At 42.2% G+C, this 14,472-nt stretch overlaps 1 protein-coding gene across 1 annotated transcript; it reads left to right on the top strand.

Moving 5' to 3' along the window:
- The first annotated feature begins 2,644 nt into the window (after positions 1–2,644).
- On the top strand, positions 2,645–14,415 carry smtna (smoothelin a). Its single transcript, XM_014128507.2, has 8 exons — positions 2,645–2,952; positions 6,413–6,579; positions 11,785–11,860; positions 12,006–12,131; positions 12,696–12,750; positions 12,865–12,985; positions 13,166–13,317; positions 13,597–14,415. The coding sequence occupies exons 2-8, from the start codon at positions 6,436–6,438 to the stop codon at positions 13,742–13,744; spliced, it is 822 nt and encodes a 273-aa protein (XP_013983982.1). The 5' UTR covers positions 2,645–2,952; positions 6,413–6,435; the 3' UTR covers positions 13,745–14,415.
- The last annotated feature ends 57 nt before the right edge of the window (positions 14,416–14,472 follow it).

Here is a 14,472-nt window from a genome sequence, read left to right as displayed (position 1 = left end):
TATTCCAAATGTATTGCTCACCAAATGTCTACTGTAGAGGGACATGGAAATAAAAGTGCTCCCTATTTAAGAGGATTTAGAACAAGCCATGAAGGAGAAATACTGGCGTTGTGGTGCAGGTACAGCCAACTAGTGCAAAAATAATATTGCGATATTGTCAAAACGATACAGTGGATTCAGAATGTATTCAGACCCCTTGACTTTAACATTTTGTTACTTTACAGCCTTATTCTAAAATTGATTAAATTATTTATTTGTCCCTCAATCTACACACAATAACTCATGACAAAGCAAAACAGGTTTTTAGACATTTTTGCAGATTTATCTCCTGCATTGTCTTGGCTGTGTGCTTAGTGTCGTTGTCCTGTTGGAAGGTGAACCTTTGCCCCCAGTCTGAGGTCCTGAGCGCTCTGGAGCAGGTTTTCATCAAGGATCTCTGTACTTTGTTCTGTTAATCTTTCCCTCGATCCTGACTAGTCTCCCAGTCCCTGCCTCTGGAAAAACATCCACACAGTATGATGCTGCCACCACCATGCTTCACCGTAGGGATGTTGCCAGGTTTCCTCCAGACGTGACGCTTGGCATTCAGGCCAAAGAGCTCAATCTTGGTTTTATCAGACCAGAGAATCTTGTTTCTCATGGTTTGAGAATCCTTTAGGTGCCTTTTGGCAAACTCCAAGCGGGCTGTCGTGCCTTTTACTGAGGAGGGGCTTCCGTCTGGCCACTCTACCATAAAGGCCTGATTGGTGGAGTGCTGCAGAGATGGTTGTCCTTCTGGAAGTTTCTGCCATCTCCACAGAGGAACTCTGGAGCTCTGTTAGAGGGACCATCAGGTTCTTGGTCACCTCCCTGACCAAGGCCCTTTTAATGATTTTCAGTTTGGCCAGGCGGCCAGCTCTAGGAAGCGTCTTGGTGGTTCCAAACTTTTTCCATTTGAGAATGATGGATGCCACTGTGTTCATGGAGACCTTCAATGCTGCAGAAATATTTTGCAACCCTTCCTCAGATCTGTGCCTTGACACAACCCTTTCTCGGAGCTCTACGGACAATTCCTTCATCCTCATGGCTTGGTTTTATTCTGACATGCATTGTCAACAGTGCATGTTTGGCCCTGTCCGGGGGTTTCATCGGATGGGGCCACAGTGTCTCCTGACCCCTCCTGTCTCAGCATCCAGTATTTATGCTGCAGTAGTTTATGTGTCGGGGGGCTAGGGTCAGTCTGTCACATCTGGAGTATTTCTCTTGTCTTTTCCGGTGTCCTGTGTGAATTTAAATATGCTCTCTCTAATTCTCTCTTTCTCCTTATTTCTTTCTCTCTCTCGGAGGACCTGAGCCCTAGGACCATGCCTCAGGACTACCTGGCTTGATGACTCCTTGCTGTCCCCAGTTCACCTGGCCGTGCTGCTGCTCCAGTTCCAACTCTTCTGCCTGCAGCTATGGAACCCTGACCTGTTCACCGGACGTGCTACCTGTCCCAGACCTGTTGTCTCAGACCTGCTGGAACCCTGACCTATTCACCGGACGTGCTACCTGTCCCAGACCTGCTGTTTTCAACTCTCTAGAGACAGCAGGAGCGGTAGAGATACTCTCAAAGATCGGCTATGAAAAAGCCAACTGACACTTACTCTTGTGTTGCTGACTTGTTGCACCCTCGACAACTACTATGATTATTATTATTTATGAACATTTGAACATCTAGGCCATGTGCTGTTATAATCTCCACAAGGCACAGCCAGAAGAGGACTGGCCACCCCTCATAGCCTGGTTCCTCTCTAGGTTTCTTCCTAGGTTTTGGCCTTTCTAGGGAATTTTTCCTAGCCACCGTGCTTCTACACCTGCATTGCTTGCTGTTTGGGGTTTTAGGCTGGGTTTCTGTACAGCACTTTGAGATATCAGCTGATGTAAGAAGGGCTTTATAAATACATTTGATTTGATTTGGGACCTTAAATAGACAGCTGTGTGCCTATCCAATTCATGTCCAATCAGTTGAATTTACCACAGGTGGACTCCAATCAAGGATAATCAATGGAAACAGGATGCACCTGAGCTCAATTTCGAGTCTCATGGCAAAGGGTCTGAATACTTATGTAAATATGGTATTTCTGTTTTTTTATTTTTATAAATTTGCTAAAATGTCTACAAACATGTTTTTGCTTTGTCATTTTGTGTAGATTGATGAGGATGTTTTTTTATTTAATCAATTTTAGAATAAGACTGTAAAGTAACAACATGTGGAAAAAGAGAAGGGGTCTGAATACGTTCCAAATGCACTGTATATCGTCAAATAATATCTCAATATGTAATTGTATCCACCCCCCCCTCCCATCACTAGTCTCAACCTTGTTCTATGAAAATAACATAACAATAACGAGAGTAGATTGAATTTGCTATCCATCTTCTGCTAAATGTGTGTGTGTTCTGTCTTTCCATACAGGGATGTCTTGGCTCTCTGTGAACAGTCGCTTTTTTGCCTGAATAAGGCAGTGTTGTTGCTCCCCTTCTGCCTTGTATTTAACCCTTTCACTTCTTCTCAAATTATTTGTATATAGGGCTCTCTAAACAACTCCTCACTCACTCGCTGAGTTGATTAAGAGCTTTTTGTTTAAATGGTGTCATTACAAAGACATGGTACTCTCTCTAGTTATGCCTCATAAAGTTTTGCATGACATAAGAGTCAATTGAGGAGAAGAGTTTTGAAGGAAGTAGTGAGGGAGGAGAGGACCGACAGTCCCATGATTCATTCTGTTCTTCCTCCTCCTCCATCCTGGTCCAACTCTGAGGCAGGGAGTGTGGTGTTAAAGGGCTGAGCACTCTCCTGTGCAAGTCTGAGGAAGAGGAGAAAGTGGGACAGGGGTACTGAACTGAACACCAGGGTAAAACTGAAGTCTCCATCACCTGCCGCAAACAGCTGCTGCGTTGTCCCCCAAGACACAGACAGAACCCACAAAACAGGTAGGTGTGTGACACTATCACTCGGACTCTCCTGTTGTCTCAATTCCTATAACAGCTTTTAGCTTCCTCTATATGAATTGATGTTACCCTTCATGTACTGTATGTTTAGTTACTGTGTGTGTAGCTATATCAGTCTGTCTGTCATCTGTCTTTTTATCCATATATTTTCCTCTTTGTGCAAATTTCATGGATGATTGGTGTTACAATGAGCGAAGCTACATCACTATATTTGTACATGTTTTATACTTCAGTGTTAACACAAACAGTTCTCTAGAGCAGCATGGTTCATGTCAGTTTAGACCCACTCACTGTTTATATTCAGATTACTGGACAGACTACAAGTCGAACAGATGGTGTTATGTGTTTACATTATGAAAACGCTGCTATCTGCACATCACTGGGTGTTGAAACTTAAATCTAGAGTTTAGGACTAAGGTTCTATTTGTAAAAAGATGATTCTGAGATAGTCTTTAAAGTTCCAAACCCTAATTGGTTTGAGACGGTGTCAGCTATTTTTTTTGTATCTAGTATTCTTTTGAACTTAACATAAATTGTGGTATTTCTAGTACTATAGCGGTAGAGAGCCTTGAACAGAACAAGGCTACGTCAATAACTTCATTTAGACAAAAATGCAGATAGAACCTTAGTGCTCTAAATGTCAATGCTGCCTAACCCTGTTAGCTTTATGAATGTAATTATAGAACTAGATTAAATTAATGATGGTATGTACTTATAATGATTCATGTAGACAGGGCTAGTCCTCTCATCTCCACACACCAAAAACATTATTTTATCTCTAGCACACAAATACTGTACACACACACACACACACACACTTTATCCTCAACCTCTGACCACTTGTCTTGCTCTGTGAGTCTGCCTTTCTTCAGATGTCCCTCCGGTTCAAGGAAAAGAGAGAGATGGTTGAAGATGATGATATGTTTAATTTAGGCCTATGTGCAGGTAACTGCCAAAATAAATGAAACCCCAACATAGTGTCTTAATGGGGCATCAATAGGGCGTTGGGTCTTGGCGTAGATTCTACAAGTGTCTGGAGTGATGCGACACCAATTCTCCATAATTTGGGGTGTTGTTGGTGGTGGAGGAAAATGCTGTCTCAGGCGCCACTCCAGAATCTCCCATAAATGTTCAATAGTGAAGGTGCGTAAAAACGGCGGCCCCCATGTACTTACCACAAATGCCTCATTTGCTAAATTCTACGTATTGTACATTGTTCTCCATTACTCTCCTTTTGTATCGGCATTAACACAGTATACATGATCCAAATTCTACCTCAATGACGGCGGCAATTAGAAAAAAACAAAAAAGTTGTTTGTGCTGATTTACTGGAACGTTGGAACATGTTGCGCGCCATAGTTTAAGAACTCTGTGGGTAGTGCTAATAACAATGACGTCATATTTGAATTCCACCACTTTTATGCACCTTCACCATTGGGTTAAGATCTGGTGACCGAGACACACACACTTTAAACCCCCTATGCACATTTAAGACCCCTCTTCACTGAGATCTCTTCTAGCCATGGTAGCTAAAATAATGGGCAACTGGGCATTTTTATACATGTTGTTGCTTAGGGAATGAAAGTTATTTATAATAACGGTTACATGGAGAAAATCGGACCTCTTTGAAATGAATGTGGATGGCCCTCCCTTCACTTTACCTAAACCCTCCCTGAACCCTTCACTATGCCCAAAATTATAATTACAACAAAATGAATAGCAGAGAACATGTCTACCATTTACCCTCACTTCTTGGACAGATCAGAGCCTTAGATATGCAGTTCTAGAAACTGTTCTTTGTCCTGTCAGCATTTACATGGCAACTCGAATTTGCCTACTTTCAGCACAATGAGCTTTCCATTTCTGATTGATTGTGCCGTGTCTGCTGCTTCAAGTTTCAGCACAACAATGTAAGTTACTAAAATCTGGTTTATTGTGAGGGCAATAACGCTGATAAATACATCATGGGCAAGTAACATTGTTTATAATAAATTAAATTATAGTAGTAGCAAGCTATCAAAGTTGACCTCCGGTCTTCTTTATCTTCACGCTCTCCTTCTCAAACTGAACAGAACACAGGCTATAGGCTAGTCTGCGCGCAAGATAAAGCATGTTTTGGACTAGGCCTAATCAAAAATTATTTACGGAAGAAACCTTTGACTTTCCTCCTGAACAACCACTGTAGCCCTAAACAGCGCAGCCATTGGTTAAGCAGCACACAAAAAGGTTTTGTTCAGCAAGAGCAGAGCAGGACGGGGCTCAGGGTTGGAATGTCCCTTGCCGTGTGTAATGCAGCCTAGTTTTATTTACACCATCCCAGCAGCTATCTTAGAAATATAACTTTGCTCTGTGCTTCTCTGAGCATGCACTTTGATTGAGACCACACTAAATAGCCTATAGGCACACTTGACATAGCCCCAGCTGAGAATCAGAGATGAGGGGTGGCATCGGGCTCACATCGATATATAGGCTAATAAGCAACTAATTATAAAACACTGAGAAATATTGAAATTTCATCCATTACAAGTTACATGACCCTCCCCTGGACTAGATACAAAAAATGACTAAAACCTCCCCTTGACTGAAATTGAAAAGCATGACCCTCCCCCATTTTCCTTCAGGTACCCATTATGTAAATGTTTATCCATCCCTTAATTAACTCAGGAACCACAACTGTGTGGAAGCACCAGCCTTCAATATATTTAGTATCCCTCATTTAGTCAAGTGTTTCCTTTATTTTGCCAGTTACCTTTATGTCTGGTAGCTATGCAACTGCTTGCCATGGATCCATCAATGACATATAATATTAAAATGCATGTCAATCTCTCCTTGCTCAAGGTAGAGGAGAGATTGCCTTCATCACTACTTGTATTTGTGAGAAGTATTGATATGTTGAATGCACCAAGCTGTCTGTTTAAACTACTAGCACATAGGTCAGACACCCTGCATACCCCACAAGACATGCCACCAGTATATTCACAGTCCCCAGGTCCAAAACACACTATGGGAAGTGCACAGTACTACATAGAGCCATGACTACATCGAACTCTATTCCACATCAAGTAACTTGTGCAAGTAGTAAAATCTGATAAAAAGACACCTTAGGGAACAGCACGGACTGTGAAGGGTCACAGACACAGGTACAGACACAGACACATACATACACACCCACATGTACACATGGATGTTGTGTTGTAGATATGTGGTAGTAGAGTAGTGGCCTGAGGGCACATACTTAATGTGTTATGAAATCTGTTTTGAAATGTAATAGTTTTGAATAATGTATATAACTGCCTTAATTTTGCTGGACCCCAGGAAGAGGTCCTTGGCAGCAGCTAATGGGGATCCATAATAAATTCAAACTAATGACATTATTTGTTCTGGCTCTTTGGATATTTGTGTAGGAGTTCTTGCCCTTATCTCCGTTCTTTACCTTATTTAGCAGTCCCATACAGTACGTTGGACATGGAGGCGGGACCTGATGAGGGAGTGGCGGGGGCTGTGTCTGCAAACGAGACCACTGAGACGAACCCCAGTGACACACCGTCAGGCATACTGACCAGTCAGGAGTTATCTGCTATTGAGGATGAAGAAGTCCTGAATAAACTGGTGAGGCAGCATACTTCACATAAACTGTTTCCATTATCTTGTCCAATTACTTTTTTGTCGACGTTTAGAAAATAGATGTGACAATTGCCTGCTAGGGTATGTTTCCATTTATTTTGGGTTGATAAAAACAGCTGGATGTAATGACGTCACACACACACACACACACACACACACACACACACACACACACACACACATATACACACACACACACACACACACACACACACACACACACACACACACACATATATATAGTCGTGGCCAAAGGTTTTGAGAATGACACAAATATTAATTTTCAAGTCTGCTGCCTCAGTTTGTATGATGGCAATTTGCATATACTCCAGAATGTTATGAAGAGTGGTCAGATGAATTGCAATTAATTGCAAAGTCTCTCTTTTCCATGGAAATTAACTGAATCCCCCAAAAACATTTCCACTGCACATCAGCCCTGCCACAAAAGGACCAGCTGACATCATGTCAGTGATTCTCTCGTTAACACAGGTGTGAGTGATGACGAGGACAAGGCTGGAGATCACTCTGTCATGCTGATTGAGTTCGAATAACAGACTGGAAGCTTCAAAAGGAGAGTGGTGCTTGGAATCATTGTTCTTCCTCTGTCAACCATGGTTACCTGCAAGGAAACACGTGAAGTCATCATTGCTTTGCACAAAAAGGGCTTCATAGGCAAGGATATTGCTGCCAGTAAGATTGCACATAAATAGACCATTTATCGGATCATCAAGAACTTCAAGGAGAGCGGTTCAATTGTTGTGAAGAAGGCTTCAGGGCGACCAAGAAAGTCCAGCAAGCGCCAGGACCATCTCCTAAAGTTGATTCAGCTGCGGGATCGGGGCACCACCAGTACAGAGCTTTCTCAGGAATGGCAGCAGGCAGGTGAGAGTGCATCTGCATGCACAGTGAGGCGAAGACTTTTGGAGGATGGCCTGGTGTCAAGAAGGGCAGGAAAGAAGCCACTTCTCTCCAGGAAAAATATCAGGGACAGACTGATATTCTGCAAAAGGTACAGGGATTGGACTGCTGAGGACTGGGGTAAAGTCATTTTCTCTGATGAATCCCCTTTCCGATTGTTTGGGGCATCCGGAAAAAAGCTTGTCCGGGGAGAAGACAAGGTGAGCGCTACCATCAGTCCTGTGTCATGCCAACATTAAAGCATCCTGAGACCATTCATGTGTGGGGTTGCTTCTCAGCCAAGGGAATGGGCTCACTCACAATTTTGCCTAAGAACACAGCCATGAATAAAGAATGGTACCAACATCCTCTGAGAGCAACTTCTCCCAACCATCCAGGAACAGTTTGGTAACGAACAATGCCTTTCCCAGCATGATGGAGCACCTTGCCATAAGGCAAAAGTGATAACTAAGTGGCTCGGGGAACAAAACATAGATATTTTGGGTCCATGGCCAGGAAACTCCCCAGACCTTAATCCCATTGACAACTTGTGGTCAATCCTCAAGAGGCGCGTGGACAAACAAAAACCCACAAATTCTGACAAACTCCAAGCATTGATTATGCAAGAATGGGCTGCCATCAGTCAGGATGTGGCCCAGAAGTTAATTGACAGCATGCCAGGGTGGATTGCAGAGGTCTTGAAAAAGAAGGGTCAACACTCTTTGCATCAACTTCATGTAATTGTCAATAAAAGCCTTTGACACTTATGAAATGCTTGTAATTATACTTCAGTATTCCATAGTAACATCTGACAAACTTTGTGGAAATTAATATTTGTGTCATTCTTAAAACTTTTGGCCACGACTGTACACTACCGTTAAAAAGTTTGGGGTCACTTAGAAATGTCCTTGTTTGTGAAAGAAAAGCAATTTTTTTGTCCATTAAAATAACATCAAATTGATCAGAAACACAGTGTAGACATTGTTAATGTTGTAAATGACCATTGTAGCTGGAAACGGCAGATTTTTTATGGAATATCTACATAGGCGTACAGAGGCCCATTATCAGCAACCATCACTCCTGTGTTCTGATGGCACATTGTGTTAGCTCATCCAAGTTTATAATTTTAAAAGGCTAATTAATCATTAGAAAACCCATTTTACAATTATGTTAGCACAGCTGAAAACTGTTGTCCTGATTAAAGAAGCAATACAACTGGCCTTCTTTAGACTAGTTGAGTATCTGGAGCATCAGCATTTGTGGGTTCGATTACAGGCTCAAAATGGCCAGAAACAAAGGACTTTCTTCTGAAACTCGTCAGTCTATTCTTGTTCTGAGAAATTAAGGCTATTCCTTTCAAGAAATTGCCAAGAAACTGAAGATCTCGTACAACGCTGTGTACTACTCCCTTCACAGAACAGTGCAAACTGGCTCTAACCAGAATAGAAAGAGGAGTGGGAGGACCCGGTGCACAACTGAGCAAGAGGACAAGTACATTAGAGTGTCTAGTTTGAGAAACAGATGCCTCACAAGTCCTCAACTGGCAGCTTCATTAAATAGTACCCGCAAAACACCATTCTCAACATCAACAGTGAAGAGGCGACTCTGGGATGCTGGCCTTTTTGCGTATTTGCAAAAATCTACAGTGTCTTATAAAAATGTAGTGGTTGAAGTGTTTCCATTACCCATTTAGGAAAATTGCGCATTAATAAATTGGCGACAGCCTGTGTGCCCTTCCACCTATCTGTTTTATGTCTCAGGTGGCTCGCGCAAGCCAGCATGGATAGAATACAATAATTGACTAATATTTGCCATATTCTAATAATTATCATGTGCCAATGTATCGCCACGGTCCGTGCCATGGTGAGACTTGCACTCCTGTAGATCTGTAATAAATGGATGGTGAAACTTGCATCCAGCCAACCAGAAAAGCAAGGTGAAACAATTCAGGCATTCCTGAAAGTCAGGGCAATCCTTGTCCTGCAAAGAAGCATTATTTGTTTATAGTTGAACCAAAAAAAATGATTTTGCAAGCAGTAGGCATTTAGAATTAAATGTGGAGTGGAGGGTATAGTAAGGCTACGTGATGACATCACGTGCTCTGCCTACCTGCAAAAGTATTCGCCAATGATTACTTATTCGGAAAAACACTGTTTCCATCAACATTTGTCGTAATAAAGAAAATCCACCCCTGTAGAAGTGTTGGCTATCTTTAGATAATTTATCCTATATCTGCCATTTCCATGACATATTTTGTAGATTAAAGCTGGGTCAATGGACACCTGCCAATAGACAGCAGGTGACATTTCTGTTGTTTCACACACCAAGCAAGGAGTTTTAGTATGGAGGTTAATGAGTGTCGAATTTGGTCAACAACCCCTTATCGAATATTCAAATAAGGATTACAATAATGAGATGTATCCACCAATCCAAAGAAAGGTGAGAGATAGACAGCCCGCCATGCCGCATTGTAAACAACGACTCCCATTGTTAGGGCGGAGAGACGTATCTTGTCAGTATTTCCATAATCTTTGCGATAAATCTCGCCAGCTTGTAGTCCTAAAAACGGAAATTATTTACCTCTAGTTCGTTCAGCCATTCCAATGGGCAAAATGAATGGAGAAAGGATAGGCTTCCGGATCTTATACGTTTTGATCTATGAGATGATACGGTATCAGTCAGTTAACATGACCTTTATGAATTAGGAAGCCTTTATGTGCGTTATTGGTTTTTTAATTACATAAATGCTTCAAAATTCACAAAAAGTGACATTAGCTGATGAAGATTATCTCAACGAATTGTTTTTTATAAGATCTATGCCTTTGTTTACCACAGAGCTTATTTTCTGCATTTATCCAAAAACTCTACAAAAACCATGCTGAAGAGGAAGGAAACCGCTCAGGGATTTCACCATGAGGCCAATGGTGACTTTAAAACAGAGTTTAATGGCTGGGAGAGGAGAAAACTGAGGATGGATCAACAACATTGTAGTTACTCCACAATACTAACCTAATTGACAGGGTTAAAAGAAGGAAGCCTGTACAGAATATAAATATTCCAAAACATGCATCCTGTTTACTAAAGTAACACAGTGAAACATTTGGCAAAGCAATTCACTTTTTGTCCTGAATACAAAGTGTTATGTTTGGGACAAATCCAATACAACACATTACTGAGTACCACTCTCCATATTTCAATCATAGTGGTGGCTGCATCATGCTATGGGATGTTTGTAATTATTAAGGACTGGAGAGTTTTTCAGGATAAAAAAGAAACAAAATGGAGCTAATCACAGGCAAAATCCTAGAGGAAAACCTTGTTCAGTCTGCTTTCCAACAGACAATGGGAGATGAATTCACCTTTCAGCAGGACAATAAACTAAAACACAATCAAATTTCAATCAAATGTATTTATAAAGCCCTTTTTACATCAGCCTATGTCACAAGGTGCTATGCAGAAACCCAGCCTACAATCCCAAACAGCAAGCAATGCAGATGTAGAAGCACGGTGGCTAGGAACAACTCCCTAGAAAGGCCAGAACCTAGGAAGAAACCTAGAGAGGAACCAGGCTCTGAGGGGTGGCCAGTCTTCTACTGGCTGTGCCGGGTGGAGATTATAACAGTACATGGCCAAGATGTTCAAGCGTTCATAGATGACCAACAGGGTCAAATAATAATAATAATAAGTGGTTGTAGAGGGTGCAACAGGTCAGCACCTCAGGAGTAAATGTCAGTTGGCTTTTCATAGCCGAGCATTCAGAGTTATTCAAGGCTAAATCTACACTGGAGTTGCTTACCAAGAAGACAGTGAATGTTCCTGAGTGGCTCAGTTACAGTTCTGACTTAAATCTACTTGAAATATATTGCAAGACCTGAAAATGGTTGTCTAGCAATGATCAACAGCCAATTTGACAGAGCTGAATAATTTTTTTAATAATAATGGCCAAATGTTGCACAACCCAGGTGTGGAAAGCTCTTAGAGACTTACCCAGAAAGACTTACTGCTGTAATCGCTGCCAAAGGTGCTTCTACAAAGTATTGACTCAGGGGTGTGAATACTTATGTAAATTAGATATTTATGTATTTATTTTCAATACATTTGCTAACATTTCTAAAAATAACAATATTGGGGTACTGTGTGTAGATGGGTGAGAAAATATATTTAATCATTTTGAATTCAGGCTATAACACAACAAACCATGGTGGAGTTATTGCCTACAAAAGACGCCATTACTATTGAGTTTGGCCTTGGTCTCCTCATCTTTTGGTTTCTACATGGGTTTATCTCTGACAGTTGGATAAAGCTGTGGATTTTGATGAAAGGCGAATGATCCGCGCTGCATTCAGGGACTTGCTCAAGAAGAAGAGAGGTAAGATCAGAGAGCTTCAACGTGAAATGTGACAGGATCGCATCTTTGCTATCACTCCTGACAACCCCTTTGAATGTCCACTCGCTGTCCTACTTCCAATTTTAATACTACAATTCTCTTTTTTTCCCTCAACTTCTCTCTAAAGAGAAGCGAGAGAAAGAGCGGGGGTCCAGGCAAGATGACCTGAGGAAGCAGGCTTTGAGTAAAGCAGGCACAGGACAGATGGGAATGAACAAAGGCCAGACCAGCAACCACCAGCAAAGATCCCACAGTGAGTATCATATCCCTCCGAAAGGACACTGTGACGACTTCTGCCGAAGTCGGTCCCTCTCCTTGTTCGGGCAGCGTTCGGCGGTCAAAGTCACCGGTCTTCTAGCCATCGCCGCTCCACCTTTCATTTTCCATTTGTTTTGTCTTGTTTTCCTGCACACCTGGTTCACATTCCCTCATCAGACTAAATGTATATTTCCCTCTGTTTCCCCCATGTCTGTGTGTGGAATTGTTCTTTGTGTAGGGTGTTACGCTACAGGCTGGCTTGCACTAGGTTTGTTTCAAACCTAGGTTTGTTTGTTTTGTTTAATCCGGTTCATGTTACCGTGGTTGTGCTTTGTGCTGCCTCGCCTGTGCCTTTGGGCCAGGGTGTATATTAAAGTTCTCCTGTTATCACCCATCTCTGCTCTCCTGCGCCTGACTTCCCAGCAACCAGTCACTCCCCGTTACAGACACAACACACACATATTTTTACATTTTAGTCATTTGGTTCAAAGTGGGATTGTGAGAGATGACCTGCTTCCCTACTCAAAATCACTACATGCCCCCTTCTGTTTCTCTACAGTGCACAGCCAACTCTCTGCATCAACCACCAACTCCTTCACTAAAACAACTGGCAGGTGAGTCATTGAGCTAACAGCCAGCCATGCTTCACGTGTGATTGATCAAATTCTGCATGTCTAAGTTGTGATACTAGGAGTGTGTTAAGTAACATGTTTATCCTCTCTCCCCAGCATGGCCAAACCAGCTATGGCACCAGCCCATCAGTGTTCCCCTGTCGTTGCAGCACCCAACATGAAAAATGTCAAGCAGATGTTACTGGATTGGTGCCGGGCCAAAACCGAACCATATGAGGTAAGCATTTGAGGACTCACAATCTTATCTCAACATGAATATATTCTTGTTTTATACCCACAGTGTCCCCAGCATACCAATAACCTTACTTCACTTGATCAATGTCTTTGTAAATCCACTCCCTCTCCTCGCTCTCTTTGCTGTTCCCTTTTATGTCCCCTCTTCCCTTACTCTGTGCAGGGGGTGGAAATCCGCAACTTCTCGTCCAGTTGGAGTGATGGCATAGCGTTCTGTGCGCTGGTGCACAGGTTCTTCCCAGATGCATTTGAGTACTCCATCCTTAACCCCAACGCACGCAAAGACAACTTTGAGCTGGCCTTCAGCACGGCAGAGTGAGATCCCTATGTATCTATTCTAAACAAACATTGAAACACACACACACCCTCAGCCACAGAAAACCTACTCTGACAAAATGCACTTTCTACTCATAGATGCACAGGAAGGACCCAAGGGCTGTGCAGTGATCGATTGAACTTGACAAAAATACCTTCTCTGAGGAAAATAAAAAAATCTGTACTGTCCATTAGCTCAGCTGCCAATGGATCCTGCCTGGGGACAATGATTGTGATTGCTCAGGCCTGTCTCTCTCCTCTCCTCTCTTTTGGCTGTAGAAGGCTGGCAGATTGCCCCCCTCTGCTGGACGTTGAAGACTTGCTGCGGATGCATGAGCCTGACTGGAAGTGTGTGTACACATACATTCAGGAGTTCTACCGATGCCTGGTGGAGAAAGGCCTAGTTAAAACCAAAAAGAAACTCTAGAGATGGATGTTTCACAATATGGAGATGGGGAGGGCATATAAGAGTTTGTAGTTTGCTGCAGTGCCTTTTAAGCACATAGCTGGGATTTTTATTAACTGTGTGTATCTTTGTATTGGTTTGTGTGTATTAGCTGACAATTTCTGTTTATGTGTTGAGAGGACAGCTGGCACTTAGGATCAGTGCATTCCACTGAGATTACACATCTGTTATAATCTCAGTCAGAGCCATGGAGAATCTGGGAATGGCTTTTTATGGTGCTGCAGTGCTGTGCCCTGACTATAATGCCTTTTTGTGGGTAGGCTATGTATGGGTTAAAGATACATGAGGTCAAATGTGATGTGAATGATGTGGTTTGATTTGTGAACATTTATTTTGTTCTGAACACATTATAGAGTACTACTACATTTCTATTACGGGGAACCCACACCATTTTCAGCCTGAAAGAGGATTGTTGCCAAATCATTACTGTATTTGGTAACTATTTAAAAATGGCAAATATCCCTGAAGTCTACTCTATCAAAGTTTAGACCCAAAGGCATCTTGGTCCAGGGCAAATAAAAGGCAGTGACTGGCTCACAGTAACACTGACTTATTATAGGCTAGGCTACTCAGGACCACCATGTGCTCAGGAACAGACTATAATCATACTATATAAACACAGACTTGCCATACCTTGTCCTGCATTTTTATTTTCATCTTGAATGGTTTGAATGTTTTCCCTTCCATTA

The sequence above is a fragment of the Salmo salar genome, chromosome ssa11 (genome assembly GCF_905237065.1).
Source record: "Salmo salar chromosome ssa11, Ssal_v3.1, whole genome shotgun sequence".
Classification (NCBI taxonomy): Eukaryota; Metazoa; Chordata; class Actinopteri; order Salmoniformes; family Salmonidae; genus Salmo; species Salmo salar.
This window is presented reverse-complemented; position numbering and strand designations above follow the sequence as displayed.

What these genes read in the sequence shown, in the direction of transcription:
- smtna (XM_014128507.2), top strand. Translation starts at nt 6,436, where the DNA reads ATGGAGGCGGGACCTGATGAGGGAGTGGCGGGGGCTGTGTCTGCAAAC. An exon ending in CCACCAGCAAAGATCCCACA is followed by an intron (nt 12,132 to 12,695) that starts GTGAGTATCATA and finishes GTTTCTCTACAG; the next exon opens with TGCACAGCCAACTCTCTGCA. An exon ending in CCAAAACCGAACCATATGAG is followed by an intron (nt 12,986 to 13,165) that starts GTAAGCATTTGA and finishes TACTCTGTGCAG; the next exon opens with GGGGTGGAAATCCGCAACTT.